At 46.1% G+C, this 16,681-nt stretch overlaps 4 protein-coding genes across 4 annotated transcripts; 2 read left to right on the top strand and 2 right to left on the bottom strand.

Annotated features, from left to right (window-relative positions):
* The first annotated feature begins 729 nt into the window (after window positions 1-729).
* On the top strand, window positions 730-3,415 carry LOC131267588 (zinc finger protein 436-like). Its single transcript, XM_058270500.1, has 5 exons — window positions 730-897; window positions 973-1,861; window positions 1,962-2,074; window positions 2,166-3,199; window positions 3,287-3,415. The coding sequence occupies exons 1-4, from the start codon at window positions 827-829 to the stop codon at window positions 3,196-3,198; spliced, it is 2,106 nt and encodes a 701-aa protein (XP_058126483.1). The 5' UTR covers window positions 730-826; the 3' UTR covers window position 3,199; window positions 3,287-3,415.
* LOC131267589 (uncharacterized) lies at window positions 3,369-8,402 on the bottom strand. The gene is made up of 3 exons (XM_058270501.1): window positions 8,118-8,402; window positions 4,542-4,821; window positions 3,369-4,116 (listed from the first exon to the last, which is right to left on the bottom strand). Exons 2-3 carry the CDS (start codon window positions 4,815-4,817, stop codon window positions 3,808-3,810), a joined length of 585 nt encoding a protein of 194 aa, XP_058126484.1. The 5' UTR covers window positions 4,818-4,821; window positions 8,118-8,402; the 3' UTR covers window positions 3,369-3,807.
* A 3,208-nt stretch (window positions 8,403-11,610) lies between these two features.
* Window positions 11,611-16,247, bottom strand: LOC131266538 (2-aminoadipate transaminase). The gene is made up of 6 exons (XM_058269101.1): window positions 15,988-16,247; window positions 13,043-13,161; window positions 12,814-12,968; window positions 12,578-12,724; window positions 12,182-12,446; window positions 11,611-12,111 (listed from the first exon to the last, which is right to left on the bottom strand). Exons 1-6 carry the CDS (start codon window positions 16,147-16,149, stop codon window positions 11,685-11,687), a joined length of 1,275 nt encoding a protein of 424 aa, XP_058125084.1. The 5' UTR covers window positions 16,150-16,247; the 3' UTR covers window positions 11,611-11,684.
* On the top strand, window positions 13,997-15,797 carry LOC131266537 (splicing factor Cactin). Its single transcript, XM_058269100.1, has one exon. It carries the CDS (start codon window positions 14,084-14,086, stop codon window positions 15,728-15,730), a length of 1,647 nt encoding a protein of 548 aa, XP_058125083.1. The 5' UTR covers window positions 13,997-14,083; the 3' UTR covers window positions 15,731-15,797.
* Window positions 16,248-16,681: the final 434 nt, after the last annotated feature.

Raw genomic sequence — 16,681 nt, 5'->3', positions numbered from 1 at the left:
GTGGTACACCTTTTCTGTCTGACTAGCGTATCTTCCCCCCTAGAGAGCGGATACCGGTTAACCGGCTAGGCCGTTTGTGTAGAGCTTGTGCGGTTGAGACAGTGTGCAATGTCTGCTACAAATGCAACTCGTATCGAGAAAGTGCCGGCATGTGCTCGGAACCGGATTGGCTTCCTCTTCCGGTAGGTGCCTCAAACAGTATTCCGCATGATATCTTTTCCCCGTTAGAAAAACATCTCTTTCGTGTATGAGAAAATGGATGTGTCGTAATATCATACACCTCTTCATCATCTTTTTTTCTATCTTCATCTTAACGATGGCTTTGATAGTTAATGTAACTAAGATAAGAAGTGATTATTTTTTTTGAAAATGTTTTTTTGAACAAGAGTCAATTTAGTACGTTAGTTTTTAGAACACAACCAGGGTTAATATAGCAGTTAAACATTGAAACCAAGGTGACTTATGAAATGGTATGTCAAAAAAGTTACGGCAAGCTGCAACCTTACTTTATTGTATGAAAAGCTAGCCCGGGAGTATTATAATCTTTTTTTATGTCTTTTCATTTGGTTATTTAATGTTTTAAGAAGTTTTTGTTTAACAAAACTCGGATTCCGACTGCACCTCGGATACCTTTCTTGCATTATTATCATTAGAAACGTCACAACATTGACACTTGAACCACCTGCGTGTGCATTTGCTTGTGTGTTTGGATCAGAATGTTATTATTATTCCCGGGATTGCAGTTAGTTTCCGCCAAATAATACAAAAGTTAGTTAATTATTCGTCGTCCTTCTTTTGTACGTACGAATAACGTATAAATGTAACAATGAAGTGTGCCGTACCCGGTTGTGATACGGATGATAATGTTGTCAGTTCCACGTCTGCGTTCTTTGTCAGGTATGAGCTTCGAGCGTTTTTGCACAACAAAACATGTGTGTTTATTGTTTCTAACCGATTCTCAACATTCGTTAGGTTTCCCGAGGAATGGCAGGCACAGGAACAATGGATCACCATGTTGAGCATCACTGATCCTGCCTTGGTAGCAGCGCTGCTAGCTGGAGAAATGAAAGTATGCAGCTGCCACTTCAGTGAAGATTGTTTCGGAAAGCATCCGCTTTACGGCTATCGGTACCTTCTGCCAGAAGCAATTCCTACGATTTTGCCGAAATACCCAGATCTCTTACCCTTGGTCAATCAAGTCAGGCCAAATAGTTATGTACTATACGATGATACCGACACATCTTCCCCGATTGGGCATGACGTATCAGATATTCTCGCCAGTGAGGACAATGTTGCACCGAACATTGATGAAACTTCAGATCAGGATAATGATATTGAAGACGACCTAGAGGAGATTGGAATCAAATATGAGAATGGGAAGTACTATTTTTACCAACTGGATGAGGATGCCACGTCGGAAACCAACGACGAGCCTGTGGCGAAGGATGACGAGCTGGTATCTTCTGAAGAATTAATCCGCAATGTAAATTATCCTTTCACAAATGATGAACAAACGTCGTGTGATATTTCGGAAAGCATGGTCCTCAAAGAAGAATTACACGCGTCGTTAGAACAAATTGGAGGCGACGGAAATCTTGTCGATGAACTCGCCGAAGAAGGAAAGTTCTCCCAACCCGTCAATTTTGATGCCGATCAGCTCGAGGAAAACGAATCCGATCAGGACAGTCCCAGTCGTGAAGAGCTACTGGACGAGGACTTACAAGAATATTTCGCTGATCATTTGGTTGATGATGTCACATCCTCACACTGTTCAGAGGAGGAGGATGTGATTGAAGCGCTTGATGGTGTGTCCTTGATTGGAAGAGTCTTTCCTGCGAAGGTCTCAAATGAAAAAATCGAAGTAAGGTTCAGAACGAATGTGCGGTGCGCATGTTTAATCCTTCATTATAAAGAGGACATTAATGTTTGCCATTTCTTCCTTCCCGTTTAATCACGATTAGCGCTATTGTTGCGATTTTTGTGGAAAAAGATTCCAATATCCGAGCCAAATGAAGAAGCATGTGGTCACTCACACCAAGGCGAAGCCATTCAAATGTGATCAATGTGGGAGAAGGTAAGTACATTTTAGCGTTGAAGCAAACCTGACACAAACGTTACCTATTCACTTGTTTTTCTTTTTCTTTTATGTAAATGAATGCGTCTAGTTTTGGGCAAAAAATTAACCTAAAAATTCACATGCGCCGGCACACAGGAGAGCGTCCCGAGCCAAAGTTTACCTGCGAGGCATGCGGCAGAAAGTGTTACCGCCAGAGCGAATTTGAGAAACATCTCAACAGTCATCGGAAAAAATTTCCCTTCGAATGTGTGATCTGTGAATCGCGCTTCATGAACGTGACCTCGTTGTACATCCATCTCCGCCAGGACCATAAAGACAAAGACATCTCGATGCAGGAGACTCTGGAAAGGTTTGCCGAAACTAACGAGGTGCAGATCTTCGACGACAAGCAGGAAGAGAACGAAAACGAAACGCTGCATTCGGATGGCCGCTGGGAGTGCACGGTATGCAAGCAGCGGTTCCGATACGTAAAGCTTCTCCGCAAACACAAGCGTAAGATGCACCCGAAGATATACTCCTGTCGGTACTGTCCGCGCAATTTCGCGTACCGGAGCCAGCTGGAAAAGCATCTACCAACGCATACGCACGAGAAGCGATTCAAGTGTGGGAAGTGCAGCACCAAGTTCTCGCAACGTTCCAACCTTAACAAGCATATGTATACCAAGCACGGCGTAACCGTACCGTGGGATGCCCTGCAAGACGTCCTGATGGAGTGTGATACGGAAACCAAGGTGTCGTATGAGTGCTCACGGTGTGTTAAGTCGTTCTCCCGAAAGAGCACCTGGCTGGCGCACCTCGAGACACATCACACCAACAACGATTTGCAGCCCACGTGTGGACTGTGTAATATGTCATTCGCGTCAACCGCCTTGCTCACCTCCCACATGGGAAGGGAACACATTTCGGTGAAGAAACTGTCGCCACAAAAGCTGCTCATCAACATTCAAACGGCCACGGTAAGCCTTCGTGAGTCGCTGTTGTTTGATGCATATGAGGGTGAAATGGAGGAGGGATATGGTGAGGTGGAGCAGTACATTGACGAAGAACAGGATGTTGAGGACGAGAGTGAGGAAATAGGAGACTATTACACTACTAACATGCTACAAGACAAAATTGATTAATGTAAGTAGTACAAGGCCATATGTGGGAAAGGACAAGAACATGCTCAGTTTAGCAAACAAAGTGATCGTTTTTCTTTTTGGTAGCTAGGCTGGGCTTAAATCTACCTTTCATGAATCTCGAGTAGCGTTATCGAGAGAGCTTATCTTAAAAGAACTCGGGAAACATCATGCCGTGGTTACATCGATTGCTTTATTCAATAAAATAAATCGTACATTACTTGGCGTGATCGAATGTTTTGCGAAGAATTCTCCTACATACAAAGAATTGAGGTGGAAGGATGGCGCAGACGAAGCCGCTAGCAAAGCCGGAATAGGGAATAGGACCAATGTGGCGAGCAACGGTGACCGGTTTCGGATAGAGCTTCGTCAGGCGCCTCATAAGTAAGTAAGTTTCCTACACAAAACTACAGCATTTATTCCGCGGTTTAAATAAAAAAATAAAAAAATAAAACAAAAAACTTCTTATTTTCACATTATGGGTCAACCCACCCGAAAAACCCACGTTCTAACATAGGCAGAAGGGCTTCCAGGAAAAGACCGGTAATAGTAGAAGATATGAAGTAATGGCCTCTCCCATCATCATTATCATCATCATCATCATCATCCTCATCAGGCAATGTTGCGGGTGACCTTCCGGAAGTAGTTCTGCATCTGCTTCATCCGTACGTCCTGCAGCTTGCCGACTCGCCCCATCAGCCGCTCATGGCGGCAGATCTCGCAGAAGTTCCGCGTCACCACGTGCATCGGGCTGCGGTAGTAGACGGACGGGTTGCCGTTGGTTCCGGTTTTCCGGTGCGCCCAAACGTGTAGGATCATCTCGACGAAGGAAATCACGAGCGCGAACAGCTTGGGCGTCATGAACAGCAACGGTAGCAGGTAGAGCAGATGAGCGGCACTGTTATAGCCAACAGTGATCTCCTGGAAAGGAAACACGGGAAGGGATAGTAACAACGTGGTTATAGTGCGTTTCGTTGTGTTCGAGGTGCTTTTGGGCATGGGGTAACTTTTAGTGGTTCTTGTTCTAGCTAACTAATGATCGGGTTTTAGTCGGTTTAGTGGTTAACTTGATCTTTAATCCTCGCGCCATCCATCAACAAGCAAGCACACACACACACTCACATTAACACCATTCAATCGTTCTCATGCTTGTCCTTTTCCTTCTCCTCCTCCTCCTCGTCTATTGGCTACTACACAAGACAAATGGGACACGTTCGGCGTTCTATACCTCTTCCGCTTCCTGGCGTAGCAATACGGTACACTTGAGTACATACATTCCCGCGTCGTGTGGAGTCTGTCTATAAAGCCTAGCGAGAGTAGAGTATGGAGTATCATTTGACAGGTACCTCCTTCGTCATCGGAATCATCTTTTGCTTGCACGCGTTGGTGATCGCGGCCGCACAACCGATCGTCGCGGATGCAGGCCGCCGCGCGACGATACCCGACTGGTTGCGGAGGTACTGCTTCGGTACTAGGAACTTGCTCCGCCGCCGGTGGCTCAAGATGGTCGGTTCCGCTGGGTAGCTGCTCACCTCACCCGTCTCCTTGTCCAGATAGATACGCTCCCGGTCGTACCCGCCGACCGTGTCGTACTCCATCTCGCCAGTTTCGCGGTTCAACATGGTGCTGCAAGGGGAAGGGTAGAAATAATATGGTAAGTACAGGAAACCACTTTTTCACCGTCTTTATTTTATGTTGATTGTACTGAAAATGTTTAAAATTGTACCCAATTTTACCACCATTTGGATATAACTTAATTTGTTTTTCCGGGATCGTAAATCATGCTGGCTTGTTAAAGCTTTAAACAATGGTCAATAAATCAATCCACATGCCAACGCTTTTCTTCAGGTGCGGCACTTAAAATGGTTTTCGATTATCAAACATTAGCCCACGGTTCGCCAGGTTCAGTTGAGCTGCCTGATAACGGTCCGGTAGCCAAGTGCCGGCACTGTGCAAAGCGACGGCTGAATATCAGAACACCAGGAGGAGTTTTCCTTATATGCACATATGTTTTGCTCGTTTTAATTAATCGCAATTGTTTAATGCTTTACGCTTGCCGCTTAGTATTAGGAAATTGATTTTTCGGGATGTTTTAGTGTCCATTCCTCTTGAATTTTTAGTGCATGTATAACATTTTCTAGATAGAAAATCAGTCATCATAATCATCCCAAATGATGAACCTATTAAAATAAACGGATAAACTGATTCGCCCGAATCCCGAAATGCCATATAAAACTATCGAGCATCCCCTTTTCGCGTCCTGACTCTGGTCAGCTCCGGCCAGCTCATTACCAATGCGCCGAAATTCTCCGCCGGTAAATTATGCAAATGGCGTCAATTACCGCAACGAACTGTTGGAACGGTTTTGCCACCGCGTTCGGACGTCGGGGTTCGTGTGACGTTGGATGTGTCGTTTTCAGAGTGCACAAAAACAATCCAATAAATTTCCATCAATTTCTTTGCCTTCCGACTCACTGGGCGGGACGGCAGGGCGTGCTGGGAGGTGGGCGAAAAGTAGCAAATATACAATTCCCCCCTGCGGGAGGAGTCTGCGATCGCGAAAGATACCGTCGCTTCCTTATGGTTCCCTCATGGCACCTCGTGTCGCGTCAAGATGGATGCTCTTTTGTGGCGAACTTTGAAACCGGCCAAGACGGCTGCCCGTCTTCATTTGCTTTACACTGGCCGGCCTAATCAGCATGTGCTGTCCGGCTAGGCAAAGGTGTGGGGGAGATTGGGGTTCCCGCTGGTTGACCCTTTGAACCTCCAGCGCGTTCCAGCAACGTGCATCGATGCCGTCCGTGGCCTTGCCAATGGAACGATTCTCTACGGCAATGATGCGCAATGGAAACTGCCCTACGTGTACTCGTTTTATTGATATTTTATGGGGATATTTTATTAGATTCCTTAGAACTCTGACCAATTTCCTCCTGAAGAGGGGAATCGTGCTCGAGGAGGGATACCTATGCCTATAGGGGTAAGCGTGGACGATACAATCCACAAAAGCGAAATTGAATTCTGCTGCAATCTGGCACCTGACTGAAATAGCCTTTGGCTGATAAGATATCTTACAGGGGAGCGCGTAGACGGCGATGGTTTAAGGGTGATTTGAAACTTTAACTTTTTAAATAAATCTTTCCTCCATCCATCAACCTAAGCCGTTCCAATTTCCTTCTGTATGCACAGATTGTTTGGAAGTAAAAAAGTGACACAACTCTTTTACACGACACAGGCTCTTCCTTACAATCATTGGATGTCGCCTCTGTTGGCTACTATAGGCCACCGGAAGACGACCCCAAGTAGGCAGTACAAAGCATATAAGACCGGCGCATTCGCACGCGTAGTGGAATTGCTGTTTGTAAACATCGATTAACGCTCGTTTAGGTGTCACGTGGTAGTGCCAAGCGTCCGCCGCAATTTTACTCCATAATTGGGCTGCGGAAATGAGTGAGATCATAAAAAAAAAATCGCTCAGAATATAGTGGCCACAAGGAAATGTGTACTCATGTTTTTGTTAGTACATTGGCTGGCGCATTGCTAAGAGCAAAGATTATAGTTTTTGTGGAGGCGTACGCTCATCATCATTTATCACCAACCACGCGAACTAGCTATTCGACTCGTATGTCTCGCGATCGTGCAAATCCCCATGTATTCGATCGAGGGTAGTTGTTAGCTCCCCACACACCCTCCACGGAGGAAACGGAAGTTTGCTACCCAGTAAAAAAAAACAGTGGGACATAAAATAGGGAAAAAATCATGTCATTAGAAAACTTCAATCAAAATGATTTTTTCGCGTCTTTTGTATTCTCGTACCTTCATTCGGTTCTTCTTTATTTTCATACAGAAAAAATATGCACTGGAATGACGGGAATGTTGGAATAAGCAAGGTGCACTATTTTGTAACTATTAGAAATATTTAACGATTTATTCCTTAGTCCAAAAAATGCCTTTAGGGGTTGACATGAAGCCATTGATTTAAAACACAACAAGGCTCAAGATTTTGCAGGACAAAGCGCCGTCTTGAATAAAATTCATTTTATTATATTTTAAACCATATTGAACTTTATGTACCACTTGTCGGAAAACCAGCCTCAGTGAGACCTGAACGATAAGCAAGTAAATTGAACTATTTATGGCATGAGGTAATACTGCGTGTACCTCTTATGTGGATTAACTAATCGTACTAACGACGACGCCTGCAGCTTGATGAATGATTTAAATTAATCCTCCTCATTCGAAAAAAAACATTTTATCTGCTTACAACGATCAACACAGGAGGCGTACATGGGGAAGATGTGATAAGATTTCCCTAATCGCACCAACCGGTTGCCCGCGTCCTCTCTGTCTTTTTGGTAAGGTTCGTTATTCTTTAACTTTACCAGTACCGGGCGCAACATGCATACAGCCTTATCTGGCTCCGGGCAGGCAAGATATGGTAAAAGGGAGCCTTGGAAACAAGATCCATCAGAGCATTAAAACGGAATTAGGGCCGCATATCAGATTTGAGGTGGGCAAAAAATATTTCTAAGCACGTGTGTGTGAACTGGGGTGTTTGTTTTTCAAGCTTCTTCAATTCAATTTTTTTCATAAAATTGATGTAACAGATAACTATATCTCTTGCATAGCATAAGCCTTCAATGAATGAAGCCTTCGTAAAGGTAGTTCTTTTTTGGACGTCCCATCTGAGATCTTAAAACTGTTTTCTTGAAGTCTTCAATCTTTGCTCGATTATCTTCCTCGCAAGGGACAAACACAAAAAGTACAATAATTACATCCGCGACAAGCCCGCCACTAACATTAACTTCCTCTCAACGCTTTGCGTGCTTCAATGGCACGGTTCCGTGGCGTGTGTCTGTTTGTGCCTGAAATTCTGGTAAGACGGTTTAATTTAGCACGGACATTACCTCCCTACCCTTACATACCTATTTTTGGAGAGAAAAATTGTCGCTCTTCAGTATTTTTTGCAGCCCTCCAAATAAGCGCTTTCAATTGTGTTCAGACCACCTCCCGTGATCTTTCAGGGCGTTCTTCCGCGATCTTGTGTTGTTGGATACTTCTTGTTTTCCCCCGTTTCGATCCCTGCTTCTGGCTCGATCGATGCGGACAAACCGCGGACCGTGACGTCAGCGGTCACGGACACGGTTGCAAATTTGACCGATCGCCGTCTGCTGCCTTTATATCAGGGATTTTCAATAGCGCGTGCTGGTGTTCCTCCCGCTGTTAGACAACTCACACCACCGCTAATGATCGATCGTCGCGCTAATGATGGTGTGTTGTATTGTGTCGCGCAACCGTGCTTGCGGTTCCGCTGAGAGATCGGGTTGAGCAAAGGAAGACAAACAACTGCGCAACAGCACTGCGTCTGATGCTGGGCACGCTTGAACTGCTGGACCTTCTTAGGGCGGCGGCAACGACGAACGACGACGACGACGACGACGTCCGTGCCCGTACAGGTGTGCGATGGTGATGTTGGGCAAGTGATTGTGTCCCTGCTCCCGGATGCGGTGGGATTCGCGGTACGAATACACTCTTCGCGTCGAACACAGTCGACACACTGCTGCTATCTTCCACTCCGGGCGATCGGGAGGACGATCTTGCTGAAACGGCCCCTTGGATCGATGGCGCTTTTCGCGTGGCACTATTAAGATAGTACACCGCACTATCAGTAGTTGCAAAACCCGACACCGAATGCAACTCTTGGACAAATCAATCAATTGAAAATTCCACTCCGGTCCTGCTGGCTTCGGTAGACAAATGTGTGCAGTGACGTGTTATCCAGCTTGGCAGCGATTCAGCGAACGTTTCACATGTTTTTCTGTCCTACACCTATCCAGTACGGCACGGTTTTGCCTTATCGACCCCAAGGGGTGGTTCGACGCGAGGACTTCAGAGCACAGACCGCCGTTGAAACAGTCCCTACCAGTGCACGGCTTATCACCTTTTTTCGTCGCGCACACGACGACGGTTGGTGCCAACCATTTCCCATATACGAACACCGGACACGACGGTTAACCTTTGACTTGCGTCACATTCACTGGCAATTTTTGCCTTGTGCTTGCTTATATTTATACCCGTTTGTCCCCACACGACGTCCCAGACACGATCGATCGTTTTCCACTGAATCGAAGCAAAGATTTCTTTGTGCTGCGAGATTTAAATCAGGCCTTTTCCAAACAAACCAACAGATGGTAACACTGCGAATACGATATGCGCGAGCGCAAATTTGAAATCCTCAATTTGTTTCCACCAAAGTGTGGTTTGTGTGTATGTGGGTTTGCGTCCGCGCAAAGTAGGCCGCGAGCTCTTTTATTCAGCGATGTGATCCGCTGCGACACGAGTTTACCGAGCGACTAACTGACGGCGAGAGTCGCGTCGAGTTCGCGCGAACGAGTCGCGAACGAATGTGATTTCTTCCCCCCCAAACGTTGGCCACACCACCAGTGCCGCTTCCTCCGCGTGCAGGGGGTGATTAAGTTTGTCCGGACCACCACCACCACCACCCGTCCCGTCCATTCCCGCAACAAGGGTGTGATGGTACGCGAGGCGTAGTTGTGCGATGCTGCCAAAATCCCAAAACAAACAGTTCAAAAAGCCGCACAAACACCACCGATCACCGACTCTCCGAATGGCCGGTGCGCGGAGATGCCGCGGGCCGCGCATTTTGTCCGTCAGTCGAGATACTTTTTCCCTTCGGAACAAAGAACACAGTCCCCAAAAGCCACTGGTCGGCTGTGGAATCTTTTATTTCGAAACCGTATTATCTCAAGTTGAAAAATTAAATAGTTAAAATTATGAATCAGGTTTAATTGCATTTTTCAAAGGGCTTGCAAGACAGGCTTCTATGACTTGGAAAAAGATTAAAAGAGCTAAAGCGACTAGGGATGGTTCCTATGGCGATTAACAACATCATTGCAACGATAGATGCAACATAAGCTAAATAATTTCTCAATAACTTAGGCCATTTCAGGAAAAACCTTCCACTTTTAGTAAAAAATTGATTATTTCTAGAAAAGTTCACCGACCACTGACTTAAAAAAAAGGAAGTGGAAGGAGACCATTCCTCCACAAAGGAATAGATCACGGGAACAATTTCCGACAGTTGGTGTTGGGCGCTTCGGCTACTGTTAGATCAACTCCGCCAGAGAGAAACTGCGCGCTTATCGAACGCTATGCACCTACACTCCGCCACTCTCGGGGTGGTGATAAGATAGGGGCCGATATACGATTTCCTTTTCTGGCCAGGGAATCGTCGGCGTTCGTCTGCTGACGGGACCTATTGGGAGGATTGCGAAATACCCGGCATATATGCGCAAATGGTCCGTCAAGTATCCGCGCGTATGCAAGGCCGAAAACTACCACAGATGTTAATGTACGCGAAAAAATATCGATGAGTGTTTGCGTGCATTTTTTCACAGAAGCGAGGGTAGAGATTATTTGGACAATCGATTGAAGTTTACTGTGCTGCCTTGGGTAAACAGGGAGCATGGCCGTTCATGCAAATCGAAAATCCGGTTTTTGGCGGTACACAACAGGCGCGGAGAAAAACTAGAAAACGGTTTCCCCCAACCGTGACGCGTTCTTACAAGATATCGCCCGCAATTGATGAAGACGTGCGGTCCCAAAAATAAAACAAAAATCAGCTGGCCATATCTCACTTTCTACAGCAGTGGCTGACGACAAGGCTGATGAAAATTGACATGTTTTAGCGACAGAAAAGAAGTCCAAAACCAGCATCATACATCAAGACACTTAATAGGTAAAACAAGAAGATAAAGATAATTGATGGTGATCCATCATCATTCGTGACGGTGGGTTTTAGGCACTAACATTTTAACGAATTGAATTCTAGCGATGACGAATTTTGTTCTTGATGACCCAGTAATCAAAACCAGAAGAAAAGCAGTTATTGCATTTATTTGGCGCACTCGAACATCAGTTACAAACTCATGTACAGCGGCCGTCTCATTCGGGATATCCCCCTGAGTGGCCCTTCCATCTATATCTGTGCCCTACCGCCATGTAGTAAACACAAACTTATTTAAGTTATGCACTCAAAATGCACTGACGGTTAGTTGTGCTGCTCCACCTCCACTCAAACCGCCCACCCGAGTTCCGCAAGCTCTGCGTGTGCGAATATTGACAAGACACTTCGTGGCACTTGTTTTTCATCGTGCATGCGTGCACGAAACACGTGAGACAGTGTTAGGGCGGCAAGCATCGTTGAGAAGGGCGGCTGCACGCCATAAAGTTTGCGAGCAATTATTCAAATAAAACGATAAAGCTAGACGACGGATGTGCAATGTGATATGAGTCTTCTGGGCTCCTTGTTGATGGGTCGTATCAATTGTTTGCATTGCGGTTACCCGGCATTTGATTAAGGAGCATACATTATGCCAAATTGTATGATGTGAGTTGAGTGTTTGGAACAGTGTTTTTATTGCCTTTGCAACTGGTGCTTTGGGCCGTCAATATACATAGACACGAGGTGGTTAAGCTGGGCCGGTTTTGGCCATAAAGTCCCTTGCCGCTGCGCAGAAGGACGCCACACTGCGTCGCAGATAATCTGGAGCATGGAAGGCGAATGTGAAACGAATGAAATTGCGCGCCTCACCGGAATAGGAAAATCTTGGCCCGGGAACCCCAGCCACTCGATGCTTTTCTATGCTGTATTGGTTTAGCGCCACACAGTCGATGTGCTCGGGAAAGCGTATCCATACGAAGTATCCTCCCTGGGGTCTACTGAAGCTGCACTCCTTGGGAAGGTGGGTCTCAAGCGTTTCCAGCATTGCCTGTAGCCGTGCTGAGTAGTTGCTGCTGTACAGTTGCACCTGCCGTCGGGCCAAACCCATCTGGATGAGGGTGCTGACGATTCCTCCGGTGTAGTTATTGGCCGCGCCACCGCTTTTCAGAACTCCGCTGTGTGTAGACACGGAATATGTGTTTTACTTTGTGTTCAAAATATTTCGAGACATCGAGATCTTCCTACCTATTACGGAAGGCTTCTACACATCGCGGAGGGCACTCCATCCAACCGAGCCGTATGCCGGGCGAAAGGATCTTCGAGAAGGATCCGTTCGATATGACATTTCCACGCCAGCCCTCCACCACTCCCAGGTCAGCGATATCGTAGGCAAACAAACGCTTCGGTGGTGCGCCATCAGGATCACCGTAGTGCAATAAATTGTACACATCGTCGCACGCAATCAAGATATCGCTTTCGCGGGCGAGTTTTATCAGCTGATGACACTTGTCTGTACACCGGAAGAAGTAAACGTTGCCAAAATAGGAAACCATCGCATATCAGGCAACTTATCAGCAATCGGGGTATGCTACAGAACCGGTCTAAACAGCCCGCGCACCACCCTTCAATCGATCTACTTACCCTCAGAAAAAACAATTCCCGTTGGATTGTGGAAGGTCGGCATAGTGTAATAAACACCCCAGAATAGTTTCCCTTTCGCTTCGTAGCGGTGCTGCTCGATCAAGCCCTTCAGGGTGCCCACATTGGGACCGTCCTCTTCGAGGGGCACTAATCTCCAGAAGGACAAATAAAATTACGATTTGACTAGTATTTCACGCATGGTTGGGTGCTGATGCGAACGATAAGATTGTACTCACCAGGAACTATTTTCATTGTGTTAAACTGTGATATGGTTTCGAGAGCAATCATGTACGTGTACTCGTCGACGAATATTACCCCTGCCAGATCGACCAGCGTCGACAGTATCAGGTGAAGCCCGCTCGTAGCTCCACTGGTTTGAACCAGATCGGACCTGATAGATTATCGATCAATTTTAAAGCACCTGACGGAAAACGTTGATACGCTGGGAGAGATAGCATTACTCACTTGTTGACCTCACTGCGGTAGCCCTCGGTGAGGAAAGATGCAAGGTTTTCGCGAAATTCCGTCGTGCCAATAGTAGGTCCATATTGGAAGAGGAATGATTTATTTTCTGCTTCATATTTCTGCAAAACCATGGTAATTATTATGTACAAGGAATTAGTATTAACCATCGATGATAATAACAATCAGGCAACATTAATTTTTTAATACATTAAACAGACGTTTTAAAAAAACACTGTAAGCGCCCTCTGGATGTCAAACCTAGTAACTATTATTTCCCTTTCAAATACGTTTTTCATAAAACAAGATTTACGGAAGAATCTTTGCTGTATAAAGTTGTGTGTCTTCAAAGGACCTTTCGTTTGGGGTCTCTTGCTTAAATTGGCCAAGCTCGTTTGATTTTGACCATTCAAATGTGATTCGAATAGGTCAAATGGGATCTAATCCTTTTGAATCCGTCAAGGGATCTTCTTTCTTCTTTCTTTCGCTATGCGAGTCGGGGTATATCCTCCTACGCTAAGTCGAACGTTTGTTCCCTTACTCGTAATCAGAGGCGTACCGACTCTGTCCGAACTCCTATGAAGGGGCTCGTCCTTTAGGACCGGCTAATAATAGCCATATGTCCACCCGCCGGCCACGGGAGGGATAATTCCTTCCGTTGTCAGGACACAAGAACTCGTGGTCCGCTTGATTGACTCAAACAGAACGAGATGTGCGGCAGCTAGGATTTTTCTGACCTGAGCTCCAGCTCGGCGTGACCACGCGGTCGTGCCGTAACCTTACTTTTCCGCTAACCCTTTCAGGAACTGCACTGCTAACCTCCGCTCTGATTCACTGCCGAACTGAAACTGCCGTCAAGGGATTGAATCTTTGAGGCTTCCGAATCGCGACTCTGCCATCACTAGGTGCCATCTCAACCTGTCAAAACAAACATCTTGTGTTGTTAAAAAAAGTTAGTAAAATTTTCTGTGCTTTAGAAATACGTGTTTTTTAACGAAAAATAGTTTATTTTCGTGTTGAAAGGACTTCTTTCTTCTTATCACGATGTGGGGCGATCACGGAGAAAAGGCAGCCCCGTTCGTATGGAAGAAAAAGCTCGAAAAACAAGGCTTGAAAGATATCTCACGGCGGGAGCTGGAAGCATTGAATCGAAAGACGCAGCTTGAGAATGTTATCGAACTGGAGAAGATCAAAAAGCGTCGCCTGGAGCGAGAACATCAACAGCAGCAGCGCGAAGACGATATGTACTTGATGCAGCGCTCGAAAGAAGCGGCCCAGTTCGATGAATGGCAACGGCAGGAAGAATCTTTCCACCTTGAACAGGCCAAGCTGCGTAGCAAAATCCGCATTCAGGATGGGCGCGCCAAGCCGATCGATCTGCTGGCGCAATACATCTCCGAGCAGAATCTGGAGGAATCGATCGAGATGCAAATGCACGAGCCGTACACCTATCTGAACGGGCTGGGTTTGGATGATCTGGAGGATTTGCTCGTCGATATCAAGGTATACAACGAGCTTGAAAAGGGCAAGAATCTAGACTTCTGGACCGATCTGACAATTATCGTAGACGACGAGATCCACAAGCTGCGCAAGGTGGAGGCAGAAAAGCAACGGATTGCGACCGGTCGACGAGAGGGCATCCACCAGAGTGTGGCCAAGGACGTGACGGAGATTTTCCGAGGCAAAACAGCCCAGCAGTTGGAAGATTTGAAGAAGAAAATCGAGGACAAGATCAACAGCCAGCAGGATGGACTAGATATAGGATACTGGGAGAGTCTTCTGTCGCAGCTTAAGGCACATATGGCCCGGGCAAGACTGCGCGATCGGCACCAGGACAATCTCCGCAGCAAGCTGGAGCTGCTCAAAAAGGAACAAGAAATTCAAATCAAAAAGGAAGAACAAACGGACGACGAAGAAGCGGGTCCCTCGGGAATGGGTTCGAAGACTGCGGAACAGGCAGACGAATCATCGATGGATAGCGCTGCAGCACAATCGGAATCGGAAGTGCCCTCTAAGGCTAGCGACAACCACGAGACGGATCTGCTCGATGAGTGTTTCGAGGCGTACAAGAAGGGGGGTTACGAACCGAAGTACCTCCAGGCAGCTGACATAGAGCACGGTATCGAAATCATTACCGAGGAGAAAGACGAAGAAATTTTAGACACACTGCGCCAGAAAGTGCTCGGAATCAACCAGGAGGAAGAGTTGTACTCGCGCGAAGAAATGCTGCTCCGGAAGGAAGCACGTCGAGGCATGGACCACGACGAGGCAGAATTTTCCGTCGAGACACGGGTGGACTCGCAGGTGTACCTATGGTCCGATAAATACCGTCCCCGGAAGCCCCGTTACTTCAACCGAGTACACACCGGATTCGAGTGGAACAAGTACAACCAAACGCACTACGATATGGACAATCCACCGCCGAAGATTGTGCAAGGCTACAAGTTCAACATCTTTTATCCGGATCTGATCAACAAGAACACAACACCACAGTACTTCCTCACGCCCTGCTCGGACAATGGGGACTTTGCGACGCTTCGCTTTCATGCCGGACCACCGTATGAGGACATTGCCTTCAAGATCGTTAATCGCGAGTGGGAATTTAGCTACAAACGTGGTTTTCGATGCCAGTTCCAGAACAACATTTTCCAATTGTGGTTCCACTTCAAACGCTACCGTTACCGTCGTTAGATTGGTTAAGATTCACTGCTTTTGTATAATGTAGGCACAAAGTTTGAGTACGAGAAATAAACTATAATTAAAAAAGTAATGTATGATAATGTATTGAATGAATTTTAATGGAGAATCTAGCGATCTTTCATACATTTTAGCAAATACTTTCGGGTCATGATTATGATGGCCCTTATCTCATTGCTCGCTCTACCCTGATAATGCAGTTGATTCTACAACTCATCAAATTTGGAAGATTCACCGGATATTCTACTTACCACCCGTTTTTCGGTGGCCAAACAGATATATTTCGCACTCTCCTCTAACAGATCCGGCCCAGGAGCGCCGGCCGACAGGTTGGCGATCTTGTGATCGTACACATTCAGATCGCTTCCATCGAACAGGTGGTTCATCGGCACTTCTTTCCGAACGTTTTCCATATCGCAATGTTGCGGAAACAAAACACTACCAAGCTCTACCAACTACTGAACCGAATAACTTCCGAGTAGTTGATTTCAAGTCCGGGCTTGAGCAATAATCACTTCCGGTCACTGGCAGGGAATTTTTGCTAGACACAACGAAAAGAGTTCGCTAAGACTGGGCTGCTTTGTTTACACATCATTACGCATGACGTGCGCTTCTACGTTGCGAGATAACAACAGTGTAGGGGAACGTGGGGTGCAGGAGATTTTCATAGAAGAATTAAAATAGTGTAGTAAAAAACAAAAAAAGTACTTGATGCTACTATTTATAACATATAACATTTATAACAAATATTTGACATATTTTTTCGTAAATTTACTAACGTTCTAAAAACGTTCAAAAGTGGCTGAAATTTACTCACCATACGGTGTGCAGTCGCCAGTTCCATTATCGGAGAACAGTACTTCAACAACTCCGGTGGCGGCAACCCCATGCCTAGGATGGCCATCTGCTCTGTATTATAGACGTCCGTAGCAGGCTCGTCAAAGT

Source organism: Anopheles coustani, chromosome 2 (assembly GCF_943734705.1).
Source record: "Anopheles coustani chromosome 2, idAnoCousDA_361_x.2, whole genome shotgun sequence".
NCBI classification, from domain to species: domain Eukaryota; kingdom Metazoa; phylum Arthropoda; class Insecta; order Diptera; family Culicidae; genus Anopheles; species Anopheles coustani.
Note: the sequence above shows the minus strand (reverse complement) of the source record. Positions and strands in the feature narration are given on the sequence as shown.